The sequence below is a fragment of the Cololabis saira genome, chromosome 11 (genome assembly GCF_033807715.1).
Source record: "Cololabis saira isolate AMF1-May2022 chromosome 11, fColSai1.1, whole genome shotgun sequence".
NCBI lineage: Eukaryota > Metazoa > Chordata > Actinopteri > Beloniformes > Belonidae > Cololabis > Cololabis saira.
Window position 1 is genome coordinate 45,985,507 of NC_084597.1, and position 25,476 is coordinate 46,010,982.

The 25,476-nt window shown below is 41.7% G+C and overlaps 1 protein-coding gene across 1 annotated transcript; it reads left to right on the forward strand.

Moving 5' to 3' along the window:
- Positions 1-25,476, forward strand: LOC133455527 (hippocampus abundant transcript 1 protein-like). The gene is made up of 12 exons (XM_061734607.1): positions 1-288; positions 5,436-5,534; positions 6,752-6,814; positions 8,726-8,853; positions 9,211-9,325; positions 13,409-13,627; positions 13,794-13,907; positions 14,859-14,930; positions 17,102-17,214; positions 17,493-17,590; positions 18,204-18,367; positions 24,402-25,476. Exons 1-12 carry the CDS (start codon positions 208-210, stop codon positions 24,663-24,665), a joined length of 1,530 nt encoding a protein of 509 aa, XP_061590591.1. The 5' UTR covers positions 1-207; the 3' UTR covers positions 24,666-25,476.

Sequence of the window (25,476 nt, forward strand, 5' to 3'; positions counted from 1 at the left end):
ATGAGTGTAGCAGATACCGCAGCCTATCGGACGGGATGTAGGAGCCGCGGAGGCGCTTAGTGGGTATTATCTGTCAGTGTTGCTTTTCTTTTACTGATACGTTTAATCCCTTTGGAGCCAAATAAGAGAGGAATCCTGGAAGAATCCGAAACCCCGCGGATCTCAACGCGACAAGGATGTTTCAGGACCCGCGGCAGGTGTGAGGGGATGGCCGGGGCAGAACCTCCGGCACCGGGCACCGGCCGAGTGGTGCTGGTCAAGAAGATGGTCATGAAGGATGGAGCCACGGTGGGTGCACGGCGGAGCAGTTCATTCAGGCGTCTTTTCACTCACATCGAGGAAAAAACATCGTTTAATGCCGAAGTGGATCCAGAATAATTCTGGACTGTTTTGAAAATAGCTGACACTGTTATTAGTTTACATTTCTGTCCACGGATGAATAAACAGAACCGTTCTTATGTGGCCTGTATGGTGCAGCATGAAACTAATACCCATGCACGACGCAGATTGCCGCTGATTTCTGAAATTGTGTTTTTAATGTACATTTTCAAAGCTAGAATTAAAAAAAAAAAACAAAAAAAAAACAACCAAGTTAATTATAACAGGTTGCAGTAAAAAAAAAAAAAAAAAAAAAAGACCAATCCAGATCAATGATCTGGAGCAGAGGAGGTGTAATCAGCTGAGGACGGGGAACCGTGCGCAGTAATGGAGGCTTCGCTGTCGGCGGCTCAGCTCAAGCCTAATTTATGGTCCCGCGTTAAATCGACGCAGAGCCTACGCTGTGGGGTACGCGGCGACTCGCGAGTCGCCGCGTAACCTACGGCGTAGCTCTGCGTTGGTGTAACGCGGAACCATAAAGCAGCCTTCAGTGCGGTGCTGATGTTGGCAAGATGGACCCATTTGCTGTTACATAACAGATCTCTACCACCACACACGTCCAGGGTGGCTGGATCCAACCGCTCTGTCTGCATCCATTTTATAGTTTCATTTCACACAAGGAGGTAATTTTTTTCTGAAAAACGATCATGGCTGGAAATGGGAAATTTGAATGATTATCTAAGAAATAGAAAATGTAATTTTACATTTTCAAACATGCTTATTTTTTAGGTCAATATACGATATGATTTTATGTTTTAAGAGTTTTGAGTTTAGACTCAAGGGGGGTATATATAATAAGAGTTTTTGAGTTTACTGAGCAGGTAGTTGAGAGAATAATGGCGTCAATAAAAGAAATGGTATAGGTTACAATGATCCAAGATGAACACGCTGGAGGCACCAGCTGGTGCCCCCAACGACGTGACCAAACAGACTGGGAGGAAGGACGGCCCAGCTGTTGCTGCACCGACCCCACACGAGCAGCACCCAGCACGTATACGTCTCCTGGACTATTTAAAGGGGACCTATTATGGCATCTAATACCTTTTTAAACAGGTTTTTAAAGTCTTAAAAACACGCTTTTGATTGTTTTTGCTAAATAAATTAGAAATTCAGCCTCTGAGGCATGTCTTTATCTTCCCATTCTCTAACCTCATTATCTATGAGGGATTCTGAGTGGGCGGGGCTATGATAATGAGGCTCTGTGCTGATTGGCTGCCTGAATGACGAGATACACCGCTACGAAAAAATGGCGGAAGCTCCGGCCGGCGGAGTTAGTTGTGGGCGTGGTTTCACGCATCGGAGGCCAACCGATGTAAATTGCATTTTGGTTCCGTAACGACGGGAGCAGAATCTTATTGGCTCGTAGATCCACATCACACTGGACGGCTCATCCGGGCGGCTGTACAGACACTGCAGAATTTGGTTGCTTTCCTCCTTCTCTGAGTTGGCAGGCTGAGGGGAGACCACTTTATATATGTTAAAGCAAGAAAAAACCTGTTTTTCATCATAGGTCCCCTTTAACTCTCAAAAAGCGACAGACGGGGCCTGGAAGGACTCTGTGAGATAGTACTGAGCAGGGACATTTTTAAATGGACTATTTCCTTATTTATCCATAAATATGCTGGAAGAGAAAGTCTCTCTTTTTTTCACTCCAATGTCTTCTCTGTCAGATTTCAGAGACTTCAGTAAAAAATTACAAAATAAAAGAGTGACACTAACTAAATGTATTCATTTTATTTTATTTTCCAGTTGTTCACCTCTATGATCAACATCTCTACTGAAGGACAAATACTGACATTTTTCTGATGGTCACAGTTCAGAAAATACTGGGAAATACTGAAAGTGGGAAAGTGAACGAAACTCCAAACAATTAATTTGATCTAAATTCACGGGTCTTCTTGTGTATGAAGGCCATACAGTGCATTTAGTACAAATTATTCTTTAACTTTAAATGATGTGTAACGTGTTTATAACAGAGTCTGACAGAGTCACTTTGGCCTTGAAGGGTCGGTGTTTACAGTTAGGACTGCAACTGGAGCTCCAGCACCAGCTCTTATTTCACTGACAACCAACTTCCTTGTTTCATACGGCTTTTTCTTAATGTGAGACTGAAAAAGTGGCAAACACATCAATCCTGGCTTATGTTTCAACTTCTGTCAGCTTAGTGACAACAGTAATTGCATGACTAAATCTAAATGACTGAACCTGAAGGGATGTGAAAGATAAAGAGTTAAAAGAGCATCTTTAAAAGAGCATCTTTAAAAGAGCATCGTGATTTAAAACAAGACTATGCACTTAACTCCCACCGACTGCATATACCTCAGCCCCCCACATGGAGTTTAGGGTACTATCTACGTAGCGTTCTTGGACAGGGTGTTGAAGTGAATCGAGGAAACAGCAAAGGTCACAGAGTCTGAGGGGTCACAGAGTTGGCTGTAACACTGGTGTCAGTAGTTAGCATGTTCGTTGCTATTTTTACCAGGAGCAGTGGTTTTATTTCCGAGTCAAACTACACCTGGTTGTCAATTTCTTTGCAACAAGTTCAGATAATGCAACGTTAGTGTTTTAGTGTGAGTCAGTAGTGAGTAGTTATCACATAGTTGACGAGATCGTTGAAGTTGAAGATATCAGCTGCCTTTGATGCAGAAACATGTTGAACGGTGGTTGAAGTAACCAGTCTACAAATACATGTTATTAATGATTAGACATGGGAGGAATCTAGAACATTTTTTTTTTTTATAGAAAGTTTTGATTTTAACCTTAAATTTGTGACACATCTGCTTGGCAAATCACTGTAGTTATCTGAGTGGAATTATATATTTATTTGCAGAAAAAGTTAAATACTTAAATACATTGACAATCGTATTCATACACAACACAAAAAATATTCCACTGTTGTTGCTTGATATAAATAAAATTCTCTCTCCCAGGTACAGGATGTTGAACAGTAAAAGAGTCCTCACTCTCAGGTACAAGCCAGACGTGCAGACCTGCTGATTATCATTGTCTCCAGGGGGTGAAGACTAGAACGGACCTTCTCAGAAGGAGTATGAGGTCTTGGGGTTGTGGCTCCAACACAGTCACCAACCACGTGTGAGAAGTCATGGTTAATGGGAGAAGGTGGTCTCCAAAGTCAGCAGTAACTGTGTCCAAACTTGTAAAAAATAATGAGCCGATCGTTGATTTTACTTTGTTCGTATATAAATATCTACATACTGTTTACAGACAAAAGAATGAACTAAGACTAAAAAAATTTAATAAATTGAAAATACTTATCAGAACGTGCATGGCTTTTTGTATACATATATAAAAATATATCATATTAATATTGTATTGTTCAGCCACACACAGTTGTATTGATCCCTCTAATGGAGCGTCTGGTCTGGAGTGAATGTGGGAAACAACAGAAAAATCTGTCCCTTGCATTTGATTTACCCCTTGAAGAGGTTTGATGGACACGTGGTACTGGTTTTCCTCTATGCACCTCTTTCAGTAACTAACCTTTTTGGCTGATTCAAAGTAAAATTTCTTTGAATAAATACTTTATAAATCACCCTAAAAGGAAATACATTGTTGCAGTAGCTGTCATGATTTAAATATCTTTGAAGATTCATTGTAGATGTTTAGCTGTGGGCAGGAAGCATCCCCTGCAGCGCTGTGTGTTCAGCGGATCTGAAGAGGAATGATTGAAGACACACTGTTGCTGAATTATTCTGTTGTGGAGAGGATGTTCAGGGTTGTCTTTAATGTTTTTCATTTTATGAAGTTTACTCCTTTGCGCAAATAACTCCAGAGGCTCCAGAACAGAACCTTCTTTATCAGTTTGTCGCTGGTTCTGATGCTGCTCCCCAACAGACGACTGCTGATGTGATTGAACTCTCCACAATAGACTTATAGAAGATATACAACATCGTGCTGCAAACGTTGAAGGACCTAAGTTTTCTCAAGCAGTAAAATCTGCTGTGTTCCCTCTTATGAACATTCTCAGGGTTGCAACTCAAGTTCAATCACGCAACATCTGTACCAGCTGATGGTGGGATGTAAACTGCTACTACAATAACACGTGAACTCTCTCGATAAATAATTACAGAAACTCAGCTCACAGTTTGATATCTGGGCTGCAGAAATGATGTTTCACAGTAGCATGTCCTGGATTAAACCATCGGTTGTTGACGAGCACTACAGTTGCATCGCGTTTGCCTTGTCCTCGTCAAGTCTCCGTCTGCCTGTACCGTCTGAATGTCGGCCAGAGAGACACCGATGTCGGGGACGTGCTCCTGTAGCCATATATGGGTAAAACACTAAATACTGCATCGCTGAAAAGTTTTTGTCCTTGTCAGCTGATATTTTACATCTTATTCATGAAAGTCTCACGTCCCCCATAATAAAGAAGGGAAGTGCTAATTTAAACTAAATGTGGTTCCTCTTTTTCTGTCCCTACTTTGCTCCTGTTCCACATCCACAAAGTCTACTCTTCAGTTCGTAGGGGATTTGATGTCTCAGTCTGGGTATAATTTGTCTTTTTCTTAATATCTTGATCAGCTGCTCTCACTTTTAAATCACTCTCTTGTTGCTTTGATTACCCTTCATAATGGCTAGTAAAATAATTAAAAAGTAAAGGCAAAACATCATAATAGGGCTGAAAAATGAATAAAAAAATGAAGTACACAGTAACTAACCCCTGGTCACAGTTGGTCTCAAAAGCGGATCAGGCTTTTTCCATTAGAGCCCCCACCTTATAGAGAAAGCTCCCCTGCACTCGGGAACACATTGCTTGATCAATGTGAGGCTTGTATTGCTGCTAGTTCTGGCAGCCTTGGTCCCACTCTTTAAGGCACGCAGGTTTGATCCCCCAGGGTCCTCCACTTGTTGGGAGGGTTTATGGGTAGACAGGAGCTTCTTCGAAGGGAATTCTTTTGTTTTATATTGTTTTCGTGTTGGTTCTTGTTGCTGAGTGGCTTTGTGACATTGTTTAAAAAAAGTGTGATATCATTATTATTTTTAAATGTAAAATTAGTTTTGGTTCATTAATATATTTGTTGTTTATTTGTACTCAGTCCCGGCAAGGTGTGGGGAGGCCCAGCGTATATCATGCTGTGGTGGTTATCTTCCTGGAGTTCTTCGCCTGGGGCTTGCTCACCACACCCATGCTCACGGTGAGTAGCACTCCCATCCATCCGTCTGTCCGTCCATCCATCCATCCATCCATCCATCCATCTATCCATCATCCATCCATCCATCCATCCATCCGTCCATCCATCCATCCATCCATCCATCCATCCATGCATCCATCCATCCATCCATCCATCCATCCATCCATCCATCCATCCATCCATCCATCCATCATCCATCCATCCATCCATCCATCCATCCATCCATCCATCCATCCATCCATCCATCCATCCATCATCCATCCATCCATCCATCCATCCATCTATCCATCATCCATCCATCCATCCATCCATCCATCTATCCATCATCCATCCATCATCCATCCGTCCATCCATCATCCATCCGTCCATCCATCATCCATCCATCCATCCATCCATCCATCCATCCATCCATCCATCCATCCATCCATCATCCATCCATCCATCCATCCATCCATCTATCCATCATCCATCCATCCATCCATCCATCCATCCATCATCCATCCATCATCCATCCGTCCATCCATCATCCATCCATCCATCCATCCATCCATCATCCATCCATCCATCCATCCATCCATCTATCCATCATCCATCCATCCATCCATCCATCCATCCATCCATCCATCCATCCATCCATCCATCCATCCATCCATCCATCCATCCATCCATCCATCCATCCATCCATCATTCATTCATTCATTCATTCATTCATTCATTCATTCATTCATTCATTCATCCATCCATCCATCCATCCATCCATCCATCATTCATTCATTCATTCATTCATTCATTCATTCATTCATTCATTCATCCATCCATCCATCCATCCATCCATCCATCCATCCATCCATCCATCCATCCATCATTCATTCATTCATTCATTCATTCATTCATTCATTCATTCATCCATCCATCCATCCATCCATCCATCCATCCATCCATCCATCCTTCATCCATCTTTCATCCATCCTTCATCCATCCTCCATCCATCCATCATCCATCCATCCATCCATCCATCATTCATTCATTCATTCATTCATCCATCCATCCATCCATCCATCCATCCATCCATCATCCATCCATCCATCCATCCATCCATCCATCCATCCATCCATCCATCCATCCATCCATCCATCCATCCATCCATCCATCCATCCCTAATTCTTCCTTGATGCCTTAAATATGTTGGTTTTATTCATCTTTGTCTTTTTTTCACAAAGGTTTTACACGAAACATTCCCAGAGCACACTTTCTTGATGAATGGACTCATCCAGGGTGTGAAGGTTAGAACTTAAACAAACCGCTCCATTTTTGTTCTCAGTTTGTTGATTATTTGTATTTCAGCAGAGTTCAAGCAAAACATTCGGCTCTCAGCATGGTCACAACCATTACCAATGGAGATGTAATATGATAGTATTGTTTAAATGTGTATGTTGGGGTTTGAATGAATGAATGTTGTAGCCGGTTCTCTAATGTAGAAGGGAGACGCTGCGTTGGTGGCGGATGATGCAGCCACTTGGCCAGTTCGTAACACAGCCAGTCCAGCTGCCCCTAGTTCTCCAACTTTTGTGGATGCCGACTGGGTCGTGTTATTTCAGGAGCATTTTGTTGTTCACTTATCACTCTGGCTCTTTAAGATTTACAGCCTTCATCGTGCTAACTTCTCCAAAATCTTTAGCATCCCAGATACTTGGTGGAAGCTTCCTCCATACACTGATACAAATATTGTGCTTGATCTACTTAAAAAAAAAACTTCAACTTCACTTTTTTTCAACTTTTTGCATGAGATTATTATGTAGATCAAGAAAGACTAGTCTTTGTATAAACTACTTAATTTTTTGTATGTAAATATGAATACATTTTGCAAGTACAGTCAACTTAATTGTGTTAAGTTTACTTTATTTATCAAAATTGTAAGTTATAAGTTGACTTTAGTTGCAAATGAATTTTGTACATACTAAAAATTAAGTAGTTTATACAAAGACTAGTCTTTCTTGATCTACATAAAAATCTCATGCGAAAAAGTTGCCTTAATTTTTCTAAAGTAGATCAAGCAAGATATTTTTTACTGTGGTTTCTACTTAAACAAATAAAGCATGTTTCATCTAAACGTTGGATAGATTAAAATTGTTAAAGGAAAGGTAAATACAACAAGATCATTGCTTGTTGTTTGTGTGTAAATGAAAAGATTACTGGGATTAACATAAATACTGCTTGTTAAGGAAAACATGCACAATGTCTTGTTTTTTGAACAAATGCAGATTAAGTTCAAAACTAGATGTGTTCATGTAAAGCAACAAACTTCATTTTTAATTGTTAATATCACAGATTTAAAGGAGCTTGAGGCCGGATTGTGGCAAGATTTATGAAAAAAATGTGTATACATTTTAAGTTTTCTAGTAATAATGTCCGATGAAGCGTTCCAAACCCAAAAGAATGATTCCTCTAGTGTATCTCTCCGTTGCCTTGAACAGGCCTCGTGCTGCAAAATGTGCTGCAATTCGGTCCCGAATTTCCCGCGCTGGGCTGCGGATGTGACGTCACATGACGCTGCATGTGCGTTCTCCCTGTTCTCCCGTGCCGGCTTCACTGTTGGCTGCAGTACCCCCGACGGCCGTCGTGGTGAAGGGTGGCGCTAGAGAGTCTCATTTCTTAAAAGGAGCCTCAAGCTCCTTTAAAGGAGCACGGGGGAGAACTGGGAGAAGGTGCATGCAGCGTCATGTGACGTCACATCCGCAGGACAGCGCGGGAAATTCCGGCCCGGAATTGCAGCACATTTTGCAGCACACAGCCTGTTCAAGGCAACGGAGAGATACACTAGAGGAATCATTCTTTTTGGTTTAGAATGCTTCATCTGACATTATTACTAGAAAAACTTAAAACGTTTACAAATTTTTTTCATAAATCCTGCCTCAATCCTGCCTCAAGCTCCTTTAAATATGTTATATTTACATGCGCTTAGATTTATTTTTTTCAGTGTATCTACAAATTGGAAAGACCACATACCAGAAGTGTTCCGCCAAATTGATTGATGGCAGCTAATTGAATGACAACTTGGCATTTGTCATCAACCCCCACAATGTACCTGGCCTGTATCTGGGCTCCACTGATTGGACTAAAATCCTTGCTCTGTGACCTTGGCTTTATTGATGGCTGTTTTTAAGTTTTCATTGACTCAACCTCTTTCTGTCAAGGGTTTGCTTTCGTTCATGTCGGCTCCCCTGATCGGAGCCTTATCGGATGTATGGGGAAGACGGACCTTCCTTTTGATCACTGTCTTCTTCACCTGCGCTCCGATCCCTCTGATGAGGCTCAGCCCCTGGTAGGACTCCTAGTTGCTGTTGGCTGAAAACCTGTCAAACGATATGCAGATATAAGGAGTCATCATAAGTTTAATATGATATGATACTCTTAAAGTCATGAAGAATGACAGTACACTTCTGTGTTCATATTCAGTTCATGTTTTCCACACGGTTCCACAGTGATTTCCTCGAGCTAATCCAGTCTTTAATTCTTTGGTCAAATACTGTACCTGCTATAAAAAGTCAGTCCAGACTCTAACAACTTCTTCCATCTTGTGTAGGATTACAGTCTTAGTTTCACTGTTGGTTTGAGGAATCTGTGTGCCAGCTGAAAACTGAGACAGTTTCCTTTTGGTTCCTATTATCTACTCTCCCAGGTGGTATTTTGCCATGATATCTATGTCAGGAGCTTTTTCGGTCACCTTCTCAGTCATCTTCGCCTATGTTGCTGACGTGACAGAAGAAAGAGAGAGGAGTACAGCCTATGGTCTGGTAAGGACTCCTTTTTGTCGTGTCAACCCTGAATATAAATATTTAATTGAAAGATAAAGAAAGCACAGACATCCACCCCACCACTCAAGGATTTCACAGTCCCCATCATGATTAAGGGAGAAACAAAGTCTCTTTGACCTCATCACTCTTCTACATCCTGGAATTTATTTTCTTCAACTCTTCTGCATTTGAGGTGTTTTCTAGTTATTATTAGTTGGTGTTTTGAACTTGAATTTCTGACTCCACAACAACTTTCCACTGTTATAGTCACTCATCGTAGCATTAGTAAAAAAAATGCCAGAATTACTAGTGAAGATCCTCCAGGCAGAAAAGCAAAACAAAATCACAGTTTAGATGGATAAAAGCTCATCAGAAAAATGTCAGTGACACAAAGAAAAATGTAATTTGACAGAGCAACTGCAGCATGATGCCACTGGAGCGGTACCATTCTTTAATTCACATAATCTGTGTTTAGCCCTTTCTCTCCTTCCTCTAACTTCAACAATAATAATCATAATGTTTTCCATCTTTTTTGCTTCAGTCCTCAAAACTATAATTTGCATAAATCCTGCCTACACATAAAACTGGTATTAAGAACAAAAAATGTGCATTGAGGGTGCTTTAAGCCTGATGTGATGAAGTAAGAATAATTTAAATAAGGATTGTTCAAAATATATGTTGTTTTCTTTAATAATATAGTAATCATATTTTGGCTGTCCTTCCCTCAAAGGAGGGTTTTGTATCCTGCACACAGTGACAGACAGGTGTTTTTATGCCTTCCTGATCGAACCCCCACAAGTACAGGGAGAACATGTTACCCACATATAGCCAGGATTGACCTTCCCACTGTGAGGCAACCTCCCCAACTACATTTGGACAAAGTGTGATGGGAAGATAGAGACAGTACATACTAGAGTTAAGAATTAGGAAGCTGAAAGAGAACAAAGAGTTGAAGAGGTGACCGCCGTGGACCAGGAGGTAGCAAAGATTAGTAACGCTGAAGTGAGGAGGGCTTTGAAGAGGATGAAGAGTGGAAAAACATGTGATGATATACCTGTGGAGGTATGGAAGTATTTATGAGAGGTGGCAGTAGGGGTGGTATTAATTAGTATTAATAATTAATAAAAACCAATTAAATTATTACACCTGTACTGCAAAACTGTAATGACTCAAATGAAACAAGTTTGAAATGTAAGAACAGATTCAACATTTATTCAAACTGTATGGCTTAAACAGTGCAAACAGCAAAAGTACCATTGCCCTTCAAGTTTTCTCAGCTAATAAAATCACAATGTAGAAAGAAATACAACCTGATAAATAAAGAAACAGGACAAATAAAAAAAAGTTCACTGAAAATAAAATCCTATCAGTGATGACCTCTTCTAATATAAATAAAATGTGCAAATTAACCTGTGGTTGGAACATGCCACAAATTAGATACTATTGCAATTTTTTTTCGTAATAGTCAAACATTATATCAAAATGTAACAACCATTTCCTTCTGTTTTTGCAGACTCTGCACATAATAGATAAAGTTTTCTCCTCGTCACTCTTTTTAAATCCAAACCAGTTCCAGAGCTGGAGCCTCGTTTAACGACGAGTTCCTCGCTCTCAGATCCGCCTTCCGCCATGTTTGTTACACAAAAACGTCATCAACTGGGATTTATCGTTTTTACCGCGAGATGACAAATTCTTACCGTGGGGAATTTTTCTGACGGTATATCGCGAACGGTAAAATATCGCCCATTCCTAGGTGGCAGTAGAGTTTTTGACAAGGACATTCAAGAAGATCTTAGACAGTGAGAAGATGCCTGAGAAAAGGAGAAGTCAGCTGGTGCCGATCTTTAAGAACAAGGAAGACGTATGTCAGAGTAGTACAAGGCATGAATGGGGGTTGTAAAACGGTGAGGTGTGCTGTAGGTGTGACTGAGGAGTTCAAGGTGGAGGTGGGACTGCAGAGGGGATGACCTCTGAGCCCTTTGTTGTTTGCTATGTTGATGGACAGGCTAACAGATGAGGTTAGACAGGAATATCCATGGACTTTGAAGTTTGCAGATGATATTGTGATCTGTATTGAGAGCAGGCTGCAGGTGGAGGAAAATATGGAGAGGTGGAGGTATCCACAGGAAAGGAGAGGGATAAAGGTGAGCTGCAGCAAGACGGGATGTGTGTCAATGAGCGGAGATCGTTGGAGAAAAGTGTCGGGATATTGATGTGATATTGATTGTCAGCAAGAATGAAAAGAACGGTGGACAAGGCGGTGGTGAGACCAGTGATGGTGTAGAGACGGCGGCACTGAGGAAAAGACAGGAAGCAGAGTTGGAAGTAGCAGAAGTTAAAATGTTATGGTTCTCTTTGGGGGTGGCAAAGGTGGATAGGGTCAAGAATAAGTACATCAGTACATCAGAAGGACAACACGTTACATGTGTTTGTAAGTGAGAGGCTAAACTGAGATGATTTGAATATTTACAGAAGAGGGACAGTAAAACTATTGGTCGAAGGATGATGAGGTTGGAACTAGTAGGAAAGAGGTCTAGAGTAAGCAAAAAGAAAACTTACATAACCCCGGTTCTCTGAGTAATATGAGTGAGATGTCTCATTATGGGCTGCACGCCTCGCTGCAGACCTCAGAAGGATTAATCTCATTACGCCAATCCTGATTGGCTGGTGAAACGTGTCCGTCCACCGCAGGTAGTACCACCTACCTTAAACATCCCGTGCGGACGACACCATGTCATTCAAGATAAGCACCTCTTCTTACTCGCCCAAGCAAGAAGGGTTGTCTGGTGAGACATCCCACTCATATTACTCAGAGAACCGGGGTTATGTCAATAACCTAAAGTTCTCTTTCAAAATATTTTGCTCGAAGTCTCACTATGAGATATGGTTGCTCCTGTATTGCCAGACAAGCACACAGGGTAAAGTACTCGGTTCCAATCAGGACAGCAAAACCGCACGTGCCACGCACGGAGTGGAGACGGCCAGCAAATAGAAATGGACAACAGCAGGTCCCTGCGCAGCAGGGGCTGCCGGGGTTGAGCGCACAGCAACTGAAATATCTCTGCTAGCCAATGCATCGCCGGCCAATGCGGAGCTATCAAAATCAGTGCGTGGCCGTGCTGTCTTACTCTGGACGGAGTGGGGGGTTTCAAGGCCAGTGGAAGGAACGCGTACAGACACTCACGCGGTCAGATGTGCGCTACTGCCTACAAGTATATATGCTGTGCAGAGAGTAAAACAGCGCACTGCACATTGTTTCTTGATGCAAACAGATCCACCATGGCTCCAACGAAACTGGCTCATATTTGTTCCACAATCTCCGGATACAGAGTCCTCCCCCCGTATACAAAATTTGACCTGGTGTGACCGATGAAGCAGATAAAAAACATCCAAAGCTAGTTAGTGCCTGGCAAACAACTACCTTGTGGTGACTCCTTAAGCTAACAGAAGAAGAATAACACAAGTGTTAAAGGTGTATCTTCAACACATGAACTAAATCCCAATAACTACTAAATTAACAGTCACAAGCAAACCAACTTCATGGTACTGGTACCATGTAGGGAGAACTGTGGGGGGTGGTAGTTTAGTGGCTACAGAGGTGGCCTTAGGTCTGGAGAACCCAGGCTAAATGACAGTAGTAGTAGTAACTGCATACAGATCCATCGTGGTGGTGTATAAAATTAAAATATGAAAAAATATTCACATATAAAAAAACATCTGACATTGTCCATACATTTATGGACCTAACTGTAGTTATATATTGCAATGTTAGGAGCTTTTGCACAAGCTGTAATGGAGGAGAAAATGAGTGCACTATTCAGGTCTTTGAGTGTCTTTGTTCTCGCCTTGATGCCTGAGGTCGAGACTGTTCTCAACTATCTTCTTGGCCCTGCATGAGTAATGTGTAATGTGTGTCCGTCAGGGAAGGGGGGAAGCAATGTCTTTGATGTATATAAAAGACAACCATTTGAATGCACAGCTTTATAAGGGGCGACAAGTGTAAGCCATTGTCTGCATTTTTTGCTCACATTTGGTTTTACATGTGAACTATACAAAGTGTTATGCATCTGGCCCTACCTGTAGGTGTCGGCCACCTTTGCAGCCAGCTTGGTGACAAGTCCAGCCATTGGTGCCTACCTGTCGGCCTGGTATGGGGACAGTCTTGTGGTTTTGTTGGCCACCTTGATTGCCCTCGTCGACATCTGCTTCATTCTGCTGGCTGTTCCAGAGTCTCTGCCGGACAAGATGAGGCTCAACACCTGGGGGATGCCCATATCCTGGGAACAGGCCGACCCTTTCGCTGTCAGTAACCACACAAAATTACACTCCAGTGTTTGATTTCCAGGTTGAATAATGAGCTAAATTACTATTGTGTTTCTGGTTACTGTTGAATTATTTATTCATTTTTTTAATCAAAGATTTGATCCTGCTCACTTGTTTTTTTCTGTCCATTTCTGCTTGCTTTTAGTCTCTGAGGAAGGTGGGTCAGGACCCCACAGTCTTAATGATATGTATCACCGTATTCCTGTCGTACCTGCCGGAGGCTGGGCAGTACTCCAGCTTCTTCCTCTACCTAAGACAGGTGATACACAGTGATACCACTTCTCTCCAGTGGTTCTAGATTCAGTGAACTGTAGTACTTCTTGTTTAAGAGAAATGTTAAAAACTGGTATTTGTAGAGTAATACTGTCTTTATTTTTATTTTCATAATTATTTTTCATGTATTACCTTTACCCTTTTGTCAAAATACCATATTTGGTAACTTCTTTAGGCTTAAAATGAAAAATAATGAATCAAGGTAGCTGGACTTCATTTTCTTAGTTCTTGAAAATGTATCTCCTTCCATGCAGAGGAATTGGTGGGGAGTTTTGAGCTGATCCAGTCAAATGGGTCACCTCCGTAGCTCATCAGCTTTTGGACAAATCTGTTAAGGCCCTGTTAGATTGAGCTATGGTGGTACACCCACAGTCACGTGGCCCATTGGTTTTGAAGGTCATTTGTTTAGTATGGCGTGCAGCCAGGTAGCTTGGGAGGCCACGGCACGCCGTCTGTTTGTCAATAAAAGTAGGTTTTGGCGGGAACCAGCTACCAGCTGGTTCCCGCCAAAAAAGCAGCAGAGCTGCCGGCAGACATTCATCCCGTCCACATGTTGGTTCTACACATGGCTTTGACTATCCATTGAAGTGACCATGGCATACAAAAGAATACCTGAATAGACAAGCTATGTGGTGACTGAACCAACATATACCGGGATATTCATTTTAAGCAGTGTTTATCGGAGCAGGGAAATGTCAAACAAATGCAGGGCAGCTTAGTATTTGGAGACCCAAGACTGGAAACACTACTGTGGTCCAGAGTCCAACTTTTCTGAGTACACCCTAACCTGAACCGTCAATTTCAACTGGGATTCCTCATTAGAGCTGAACTGTTTTAATTCATTTTAATTAACTTTTCAATGTTCTTAACTGTAATTTTTTTTTTTCAAGAAATATGAATGTGATTATAATTTCAAAAACCTTCTCTCTTTTACCAGGTCATCAATTTCTCCTCAACAACCCTTGCTGTTTTTATCGGCGTTGTGGGCATTCTGTCCATCGTAGCGCAGGTAACAAACACATTTACACAGGTCTTCCTTTTATACACTTATCCTCTTAAACACCCACATAGCTGGATTACGTGCACCTTCATGTGAAGGGCAAGACGTGTTCAGCTTCTCCAGCAGAGCTGGAAATCCCCTGACAAGATCATGTGGAGGAGGCAAATGATTTCCAGCACATGAGTTATCGTAGATTGGAGAAGCAACACCAGAGGCATGTTTCTTCTGATCTCAAATTGCACGATAAATGGCCAACAATACAGTGCAAGAGAGAGAGGAAAAAAGTGACCACACTTTGAAATACCATTAAAATATCTAGCTAACAGTCAGTCATTTTCATGAGGCGGGTAATTCAGAACTTCTAGGCCTATGATGTCCAATTCTGGTCCTTCAGCCCCACTGTCCTCAATTCAGTTCAGTTCCATTCATTCATTCATTCATTCATTCATTCATTCATTCATTCATTCATTCATTCATCCATCCATCCATCCATCCATCCATCCATCCATCCATCCATCCATCCATCCTCCATTCATTCATTCATTCATTCATTCATCCATCGTCCATTCATTCATCCATTCATTCATGCATCCATTCATTTATTCATTCATCCATCCATCCATCCATTCATTGATTCATCCATCCATCCATCCATTCATTCATTCATTCATTCATTCATTCATCCATTCATTCATTGATTCATCCATCCTCCATTCATTCATTCATTCATTCATTCATTCATCCATCAATCCATTCATTCATCCATCCATCATCCATCCATTCATTCATTCATCCATCCATCCATTCATTTATTCATCCATCCGTCCGTCCCTCCATCCATCCATCCATCCATCCATCCATTCATCCATCCATTCATTCATTCATTCATTCATTCATTCATTCATTCATTCATTCATTCATTCATTCATTCATTCATTCATCCATCCATCCATCCATCCATCTGTACAACATTCAGACAGAAGGTGCTTGTTGTTGAATCATTACACTGTGAGGAGGTGGTGCAGGCGTCTCGCTGTGTTTTGTTTCTTTTAATGAAGCATTTGTCTTCACACAGTCAGACTCCAAGACTGTCTCCTGAACAAAGTCGCCCTTCAAATCAGTTTGTTCAGTTTTATAAGTCACTGGCTTTGATGATGCTCCGCCAGTAAGTGACTGCAGATGAAGAATGAAAAATTAAAAAAAAAATGACAAAGAGCATTATTGTGTTCATTTCTTATGTAAAACAAATGATCTATTACCTGAGTGTATTTGAGGCAGTGGTGGACAAAGTTTAATTATTTAAGTCAGAGCTATGATATGCTCGGGCAAATGTTGCTCTGCTTCAAGTGAAACCTTGTGTGTCAAATTATTGCTTAACTGAATGAATTAAAGTACTACGCAAGTATTCAACATTTTAACATTTTTAAACACGTTTTGCAATGTGTGGGTGCAGTAAAAAAAAAAAACAAACAGCCGGGTGTATGTTCAGTTACTTAAAAGCATAAACATTTTACTCACATCCCGTAGATCTGCAGTTCCGAAAGATAACTACCATAACAAAAGTCCACAAAAACAGCTGCGTAGTTGAAAGTACCACCTGAGTCTAGCGCAGATAATAAATATCACCCAGGTCCAGTGTCGATGAAAGTGTTCATTTTGCTGGACTCGGGTGGACAGCATTTTATTCTTATTGTGCGTTCAATCTTTATTTCTTCGGTGACTTTGAATACCACGAAAGGTGCTTATGTAAAATGAATCATCATTGTTCTTATTTTTTTAGATAGACCCAAGGTCAGTACTGCTTAATTCAGGCTCTGGGGTCACTGCCCACCATGTTTCAGATGTTTCTCTGCTCCAACAATGTATCAGCCTCAACCTGTTATCAAGTCTGTCACAGAACCATCAACTCATATCAGGTGCATGGCAACCAGGATGAATGGTCAAAAAGGCCCTATGTGCAGATATTACAACATCACTGACACTTTAAACCCAAATCTGGCCCACCACCTCCTTTTATAACACTTGTAAGAACATCCAAATATAATTTCGTATTTAAAAATACAATTCTGTACCATTGTAGAGAGATGTACTCACCAGATATATTATCTGGTATGTACTGTTTACTAATTTTACACAATATATTCACAAAATTAATGTTTATTTTTCTTCTCCATGTTCAGACTCTCTTCCTCACCCTGCTGATGAGAACTTTGGGCAACAAAAACACTGTTTTATTGGGTTTGGGCTTCCAGATCCTCCAGCTGGCCTGGTATGGATTTGGATCAGAGCCATGGTAAGACCTGAGGAACAGGGTTTAACATACAATTATTTGCATGCAACACTCATTTTTGTGCAACGTGTAAACCAGTCAAAGAAATGAAAAACAGTTTTAGCTGCTGCTACTCTGCTTTCAGTTGACTTTAAATCAGGATGTTTTACTGCTTTCATCCGTGGCATTCTTGTGTCTGGTTTCCTGCCAGCTCAATCTGCTGTGTGTAAAGTGACACAGTCTCAGTGGTACCAGGGGGCAGTATTGTAAATGTGTGTGTGTGTGTTGGTGTTTGTTAACAGGATGATGTGGGCAGCTGGCGCTGTAGCTGCAATGTCCTCGATCACCTTTCCAGCAGTCTCTGCTCTGGTCTCACAGTCTGCTGATCCTGATAAACAAGGTGACACATGAACTCTCTCTTCCCCTCAGATCAAATTGGTCAGCGCATTATTTTTAGGGCTTATTGACAATTTGAAATAAATGCCCTTTAAGTGAAAAAGTATGGAGCTAGAACAGTCTCATAATTCGCAAATGCACACACCGTTTCACAAATGCACAAGACAACATTCACAAATTCACAAACGCAGTTCAAACAGCAGGTGTATCCGCCCCTTTAATCTGATTGGTTTACGAGTAAATCGCCCCCCACGTGGGGTGCGCTCTTATGATTGGCTGAAACAAAGGAAGACATCTGATTGGTTGCAGATCCTTCCGTGTTTAAAAAAAAACGTATTTGTGGATCGAGTCACGTCAGGGGAGTCACAAAAGTCACACGCAAATCCAGCACAGCTCACAGACAATAAACGTTTGTAAATCGGGTTATATTTGTGTGCGCATCAAAAATACATTTGTATATCTTGTCCTACGCACGTGTGAATTGTTCTGTGCATTTGTGAAACTTGTCCTGTGCATTTATGAAACGGTGTGTGCATTTGCGAATTATGAGACTGTTCTAGCTCCATAAAAAACATGCCACTGTGTCCTCATGACCAACGTGACCGGTCTCTCTGCAGGTGTTGTCCAAGGCATGGTCACCGGTATCAGAGGTCTGTGTAACGGTCTCGGTCCAGCTCTGTACGGATTTATCTTCTACCTCTTCAATGTCAAGCTCAATACTATGGAGCCCATCCAGGGAGACTTCAACATCGACCCCATCCCTGTGCACAGTCCCACGGAGGTACAGAATGACCCAACCCATCCTAGATACTGATCGCAGTTACCACCATACAGGGTTTCTCAGTTCCAGTCCCCAAGTACCACTGCCATGCATGTTTTGCGTGTTTCCCCTTGTGAGATACCATGCACTCAGCCCAATGTGGAATTGGGGTTTCAGGAGAAAACAAAATAAATGAGACGCTAGTTTCAGCTGAGATAATATACTTGGTTGTTAATTATTCAATTTTTTAACACAAGGAATTTAATAGGTGGCAAAGAGACCCATTCTCTTTGCACCACCGCGCCTCCTTGTGAGAAGATATCTTCTTAAAAGTAGAGTATTTATCCCTCATCATGTAAGTCAGTTTTTTCTGGCATTCATCAGGATAGATTTCCAGAAGAAATAATTTAGGGCATACTTTTATCTTCACACTGGTAATATTAGAAACATCATTCAAAATCTCCGTCCAGGCAGCTTTGATTCAGCAAGGTTGGTGCGTTTGAGCCCAGCCATCCCCAGCAGATATCTGGCTGTTCAGGTCTTCACACCATGCTAACCTTTTGTTTTCTGAGGCCGTTTGATAGTAGTCCACTCTGGTATCGTAGAAGCGGGACATCACATCCTTTTTAGAATTAGAATTAGAAGTTTTTATTGTCGCTGAACTAGTCCAGCGAAATTTGCAATGCAGCCCTCGTGTGCAAAGAAAAGGAAGAAAAAGTACAACAGCACCAGTACAATAAGTACACTCATGACAACTACCTTTATGATCCACCTCAGTCTGGCTTTAGGACCAGGACCACTCAACTGAAACTGCCCTTCTGTCAGTTACTGAGTCACTACGGGCTGCCAGATCTGCTGGTCTGTCCTCAGTCCTCATACTGCTTGACCTGTCTGCTGCCTTTGACACGGTCAACCAGCACATCCTCCTCTCCACACTCTCAAAGCTTGGCATTTCAGGATCTGTCCTCTTGTGGTTCATGTCTTACCTCTCAGGAAGATCCTTCAGAGTTTCATGGCAAGGACAAGTGTCCAGATCCCATGAGTTGGCAACAGGGGTGCCACAGGGATTGGTGCTCGGCCCTCTTCTCTTTTCACTATACACCACTTCACTAGGTGAAATAATCAGATCTCATGGCTTCTCCTACCAATGCTATGCCGATGACACCCAGATCTTCCTTTCCTTCTCACCTGGCGACACTGCCATCTCTATGGGAATATCGGCCTGTCTTTCTGATATCTCTGCTTGGATGAAGGACCGTCACCTTCAGCTAAATCTATCCAAGGCTGAGCTTATTGTCTAGTGTCCAGTCAGTAATTCATTACCTCCTCAGATAAGCGTGCAGCTGGATTCCCCCACACTTGTGCCCACGTCTTCTGCCAGGAATCTTGGTGTCATGTTAGACAGCCAGCTGACCTTTTAAGGACCATGTTGCCTCAGTTTTCCGGTCTTGCCGTTTCGCTCTTTGCAACATCAGGAAAATCAGACCCTTCCTGACAGAACATAGGACACAGCTCTTGGTTATGGCTCTGGTCATGTCACGCATTGACTACTGTAATTCCTTGTTGGTCGGCCTTCCTGCTGCTCAGTTAAACCTCAGCAGATGATCCAGAATGCAGCAGCACGTCTGGTCTTCAACCAACCCAAGAGAGCTCATGTCTCTCTGATGTTAATCTCTCTGCACTGGCTTCCAGTTGCAGCATCAAGTTCAAAGCTCTGCTTCTGGCTACCAAACAATTACCCAAACGGCTCCTGCCTACCATCACTCCTTCATCCAGAGCTACACTCCCTCTCGAGTCTCCACAGCTCCGCTCAGCCAGTGAAAGACGCCTGGTGCTTCCACCACCTCGTGGCGTGAAATCAGTAGCCAGACTCTTCTCCTCCATTGTTCCCCGATGGTGGAACAACCTACCAAACTCTGTCCTATCTACAGGGTCTGTACTTATTTTTAAGAGCAAGCTAAAGACTTCTGTATCGAGTAAATTTCTCTGCTCATCAGAATTAGTTAGAAGATCTAGCTCTTTGCATGACTACCTTCAGCACTGAGTAAACTGCATGCACTTATGATATGATGACGTATGGTGGTGTCTTTTAAGACGTAACTTTGTTGTGTAAAGGGACTGTTGTGTTGGGCGGGAGGGGAACAAAAAAAAATATTGAGCACTAGCATGGCAGCACCTGAGCTCTCAGCAGTCTGACCAGCACTGATCCAGCTGGACCTCATATGTGATTTCTTGCTTGTGTTGTTCTCTCAGATGTAAGTCGCTTTGGATAAAAGCGTCTGCTAAATGACAGTAGTAGTAGTACTAGTAGTAGTAGTAGTAGTAGGGTTAGGGTTAGGGTTAGGGTTAGTGAACTTCACGACTCTGAGACACTGTTGTCAGACAGTCCAGTTCAGTGCCAACAACAGCTCCCACCCTCCTCACCAGTCTGTCTAGTCGCCCTGCGTCCCTCTTTATGATGCTACCTCCTGAATACACCACAGCGTAGAAAAGGACTTGAAAACACGGTGCTACTGGAAATGGTGCCACTGGCATTGCCACCGGAGGTCAAAAAGTGAAATAGTCTCTGATCAAGTGGCGCAGAGATGCAGGCAGGCCCACCTCACGTAGCTTCAGCGCCAGTTTGTCTGGAACAACAGTGTTGAAAGCCGAGCTGAAGTCTACGAATCACATCCTGGCGTAGGTGTTGGGATGCTGAAGGTGAGTCAGGGCTGTGTGCAGGGCAGTACTCGAGTTGTAAAAAGAAATCAGGGGGGATGGTGGATTTTATCGTATGGGGACAGATAATTTGTGCTGATTACAAATAATATAATATATTACAAATAATAGCAGTGACCAAAACACCTGCAGAAATACTGCAGGAATGACATAGCAGCAGTTAAATGCAGCCTTCTGTAAGCTTTAAATATCCACTGGGCTTACATCAAATACATCAAAACACAACAATAAAAAACACTTTTCTGAATTTATCAATATGATTCTGTCCTTCACAGGATAAGTAAAATGGATCACTGCAAAAACTCAAAATCTTAACAAGAGTCTTATTGTCTTATTTCTAGTTAAAATGTCTAATTTTAGTAAAAAAATCTCATTACACTTAAAACAAGACTCATCACTGGAAAAAACAACAATTTTCACCTGTTTCAAGTAGATTTTCAATTAAAATAAGTAGAAAAATCTGCCAGTGGAACAAGATTTTATTGCTTGTAATGAGAAGATAAATCTTGTCTCACTGGCAGATTTTTCTACTTATTTCAAGTGAAAATTTACTTGAAACAGGTGAAAATTGTCAAATAAGTTATTTTTCTGGTGATGACTAAGGGGGGATGGCAGTTTTACAGGGGGGATGATTTTTACCGTTTTTATTTCGGGGGGGGATGCCATCCCCCCTCATCCCCCCTCAACTCCAGTACTGGTGCAAGGTGATGGAGACAGCATCCTACTACTACTACTGTCATTTAGTCCTCTGCCGACCGGTTCCTCCTGTGGGCCAATGGGCTGGTGCTGCTCCTCTAGGGGGGATGTGTGGTCTTTGTACTGCTCAACGTTTACAAGCGGGCAAAGAAGCTGTTCAGGGTGTCAGGGTGCGGTCACGGCCGGCCAGCCGACTCCTGCGTTTGTAGTCCGTCATGGTCCTGATGGCTAATGCTGCGTTCGGGATGTTGTCGTCCAGCCCGGTCTCTGTGACGTCGATGACACAGCTGTCCATCCGTCAAGAGACAATCCTTAGACGCACCTGGTCGATTTTGTTGGCGAGAGACCTGGTGTTGGTGAGGAAGAGACTGGGGAGCGCTGTTCTTTGTGGGTTAGCTTGTAGCCTAGCACACATCTCTTTTGTGAACTCTAGGGTCTCTAGCAACTGCGAATAAAGCCCAGTTTGGGGGTGTGTGGAGTCCTAACTGTAGCTCAATATTACATAGTTCTGACCTACTGTACTGCGTCAGAGCTTCCAGCAGTGTGGTGAATGTAAACATAATAAAAATAAGATAAACAAAAACGTAAACACTACAGCTATGAGCTCCATCTGCAAGCGCCGCCATCTTGTCCAGTATCTTTTAGGGTGGCTCTTTACTAGTATATTCTTTTAGAGAAGTGAGGGCAAGCAGGGTTAAAGAATTTCGTCTTATATATACATTTTATATATTTGAAGGAGTGCGTTGGTTGAACATAATTTCTTTTTCTAAAATGTTCGAGCACAGGAGTATATCTTTGTTGAATAGATCTGTAAATTTACCAAAACCTTCCTCAGCCCAGATTTTAAAGCCCATATTCTTACCAGGTATGAAGTTGCTGTTGCCCCAGATATCAAGAGAGTTTTGGTATTTCTCTTTTATATTTATGTATATCCTACCATACCTGAAATTTGTTTTTACAAAGGGACTGTATGCATGATTATTTAATTTTTTAGCTGAGTGTAAATATGAGTTAGATAGAAGGAGGGATGTAGTATCTTTTTCTACATGTATCCACGTCAGTGGGGTTCTTGTTGAGAACCAGCAGAAGGCTTTTTGAGCAGCCCAGTGATACCAGTGAGGACTGGGTAGGCTTGGGCCTCGTAACTTGTCCCATGTTCGTGTCTGGACTTGGCCACATGTAGATATGCTCCAGCTGTGAACTGCTCCAGTGACGTTTGAAGATCACGACGTGGTTAAGATAACGGGACCACATTATTTGCATGAAGCAGATTTAGTACTAAGGTCATCAATTCAGCCCCTCTACTCCTTGGCTGCACCTAGAAAGTCCGTCCATAAAGGTTCTGAACAGAATCAGTGACAAAAAGCAGCTCTGACGGAGTCCATCTCTCACTTGAAACAAATCTGACTTATGACTGGAACCGAAAAGCCCATAACAACTTTTCCTAGTATCAGGTGCACTATTGTACTTTGAAATGTCTACGATGTTGATTCTAATTGTCTTACAGAAAACTAGCGCTAGTGTTGGGCGGTATACCGGTTCATACCGAATACCGGTGTTTATTTTTCTTATGATATGAATTTTTCATATACCGTAATACCGGTGAGTGTACAGTAGCGTACACAACGTTGGGAACGCCGCGCGGCGCTACGTTCCGCCGCGCGTGAGGGGGCTGTTTAGCAGTAGTGATGCACCGATTGTTCGGTAACCGAAATTGTTCGGCCGAAAATGGCAAAAAAACACTTTCGGTGTTCGGTGGAATAAGTGGGAAAAAAACCGAACAATTAATAACGGCGTTGTAATATAAGGAAATAGACTGGCCGCTCCCGTACCGGTTGCGCACCACAAACTCGCAAAATCGCTGGCAAATCAATGAGTAACCACATAAGAATTTTACCTAACATTCACCAGGAGGTGGAACCAAAACAACAAAATGCTGGGAAATTAAAAGAATTTTCAGTTTTTTATGTTCGATAAATATTTTCTACCTTGTAATTTTGTAAAAGATCAGTCACACAACACTTAAAGTCTTTAAGTGTTGTCTGACTGATTCTCTCACTTCATTAGAATCATAAGTGCTGCCACCTCATTGTAAACGACATCATTTTGTGAGGCCATGCAAACCTGTATTTATACTAGTGTGGACATTCATGTTTTTCTACAATATTTCCTCCTCATGACAGTAAAATAGGCCATTCTAAGCCAATTTACTGCAGCAATTCCTTTCCAAATCATTAGAAAATGTGGTTAACACCCAGTTGTGCATGAAAAAAAAAAATACCGTGATATACCGTGAAACCGATATAATTTTGAAAAATACCGTGATATACATTTTTGGTCATACTGCCCAGCACTAACTAGCACTGGCCAAAATTAAACTGTTCAGCTGCTGAAAGCTGACATCCAGCCAGAATTATAAAACATTCAGCCTTCAGAATCATAATCATCTGTGACCTTTTTCTCATTGTATTGTTTTCAATTACTTATTGTAACAATTAGTGGTTTGCTGTATATACTTTTGTCATTAGAAAATAATTACTAATGAAAAACTCAAAGCAACAAACTCCCTTTGTATTTTTCTTAGCGATTGTAACAAGTCCTATTAGCTAAACTCTCTTTCCTCTCTCTTTGTCTCTCTCAGCAACCCCTCATCCCCGGCCCACCCTTCCTGGTTGGGGCTTGTGCAGTGGTTATTGCTTTCATTGTTGCTCTCTTCATCCCTGAAAAGAAGTCCTCCTCTTCTGAGCTCTCTCTCAGTGACAAGCAACACCCAGAAAGCAAAGAGTCGATGCCGTCCCTGGCTGGCATCCACAGTAACACCCCCCTCCCTGGCAGGGATGAAGAGATTCCCCCCACTGCTGGGGATGAGGACTTTGAGCCACTGCTGCACGACAGCATCGTTTGAAGGAAAAGTAGATGGATCAAAAGGAAGAGAATCATTTTACTATTTGATTTATTTACATTTTGTAATAAAAGCAAAACACTTTTTGTGGCCACATGTCAAGGATTGTGATTAAAATAATTATTTCATGCCAACATTTTGGCATTATCTAGAGATAAGGCTGTATCATTTGTGAGGTCCTTGATGCAAAGAACTATGAGATGTCATCATGTGACTGCACAGAAAGGTCAAAGATATAAATGACGTGAATGAGGATGCTTTTTTTTTTTATCCTAGTCTGATAGTCGCTCTGCCAGCATCATGTATTGTTTCTCTGATTGGTTTTATGTCTCCAACGGTGTCCTGAGACAGTTCTTCTAGCTGGGACTCCCCAAGGACATCAAAGTGAAATCCAGAGGAACCAAATCTATTTTTTTTAAGGGAGAAGGGGTGGCCAGGCTAGGGCCTACAAGTTTAATGGGAACTAATGTTTCAATGACAAAAAAGAAATAACTATGTGTTAAGCTTGACATCGATTTGTGGTTGAAGTGTTTTGGTTTTTAACTGAATTATTTTGAATGTTTTAAGGCTGCCTTTTATTTGCTTGTTGTAAAAAAAGCAACAACAAAACATGTATATGACAGTCAAAAAAATCAGTGTTGATATTTCCTCTTTTTTTTAAAAGAATTGTTTTGTAAGAATGATTTTTAAATGCTTTTATTTTGTACAGTATCTTTCATACAAGTAGATATTGATATAATAGTGTACTGTATGAATGTGACAAGTTACCATATGAGTCAAGCACCTGAAATAAAACATCACATATAATATCAAA

What these genes read in the sequence shown, in the direction of transcription:
- LOC133455527 (XM_061734607.1), top strand. Translation starts at nt 208, where the DNA reads ATGGCCGGGGCAGAACCTCCGGCACCGGGCACCGGCCGAGTGGTGCTG. An exon ending in GACTCATCCAGGGTGTGAAG is followed by an intron (nt 6,815 to 8,725) that starts GTTAGAACTTAA and finishes CTTTCTGTCAAG; the next exon opens with GGTTTGCTTTCGTTCATGTC. An exon ending in TGCTGATCCTGATAAACAAG is followed by an intron (nt 17,591 to 18,203) that starts GTGACACATGAA and finishes GTCTCTCTGCAG; the next exon opens with GTGTTGTCCAAGGCATGGTC.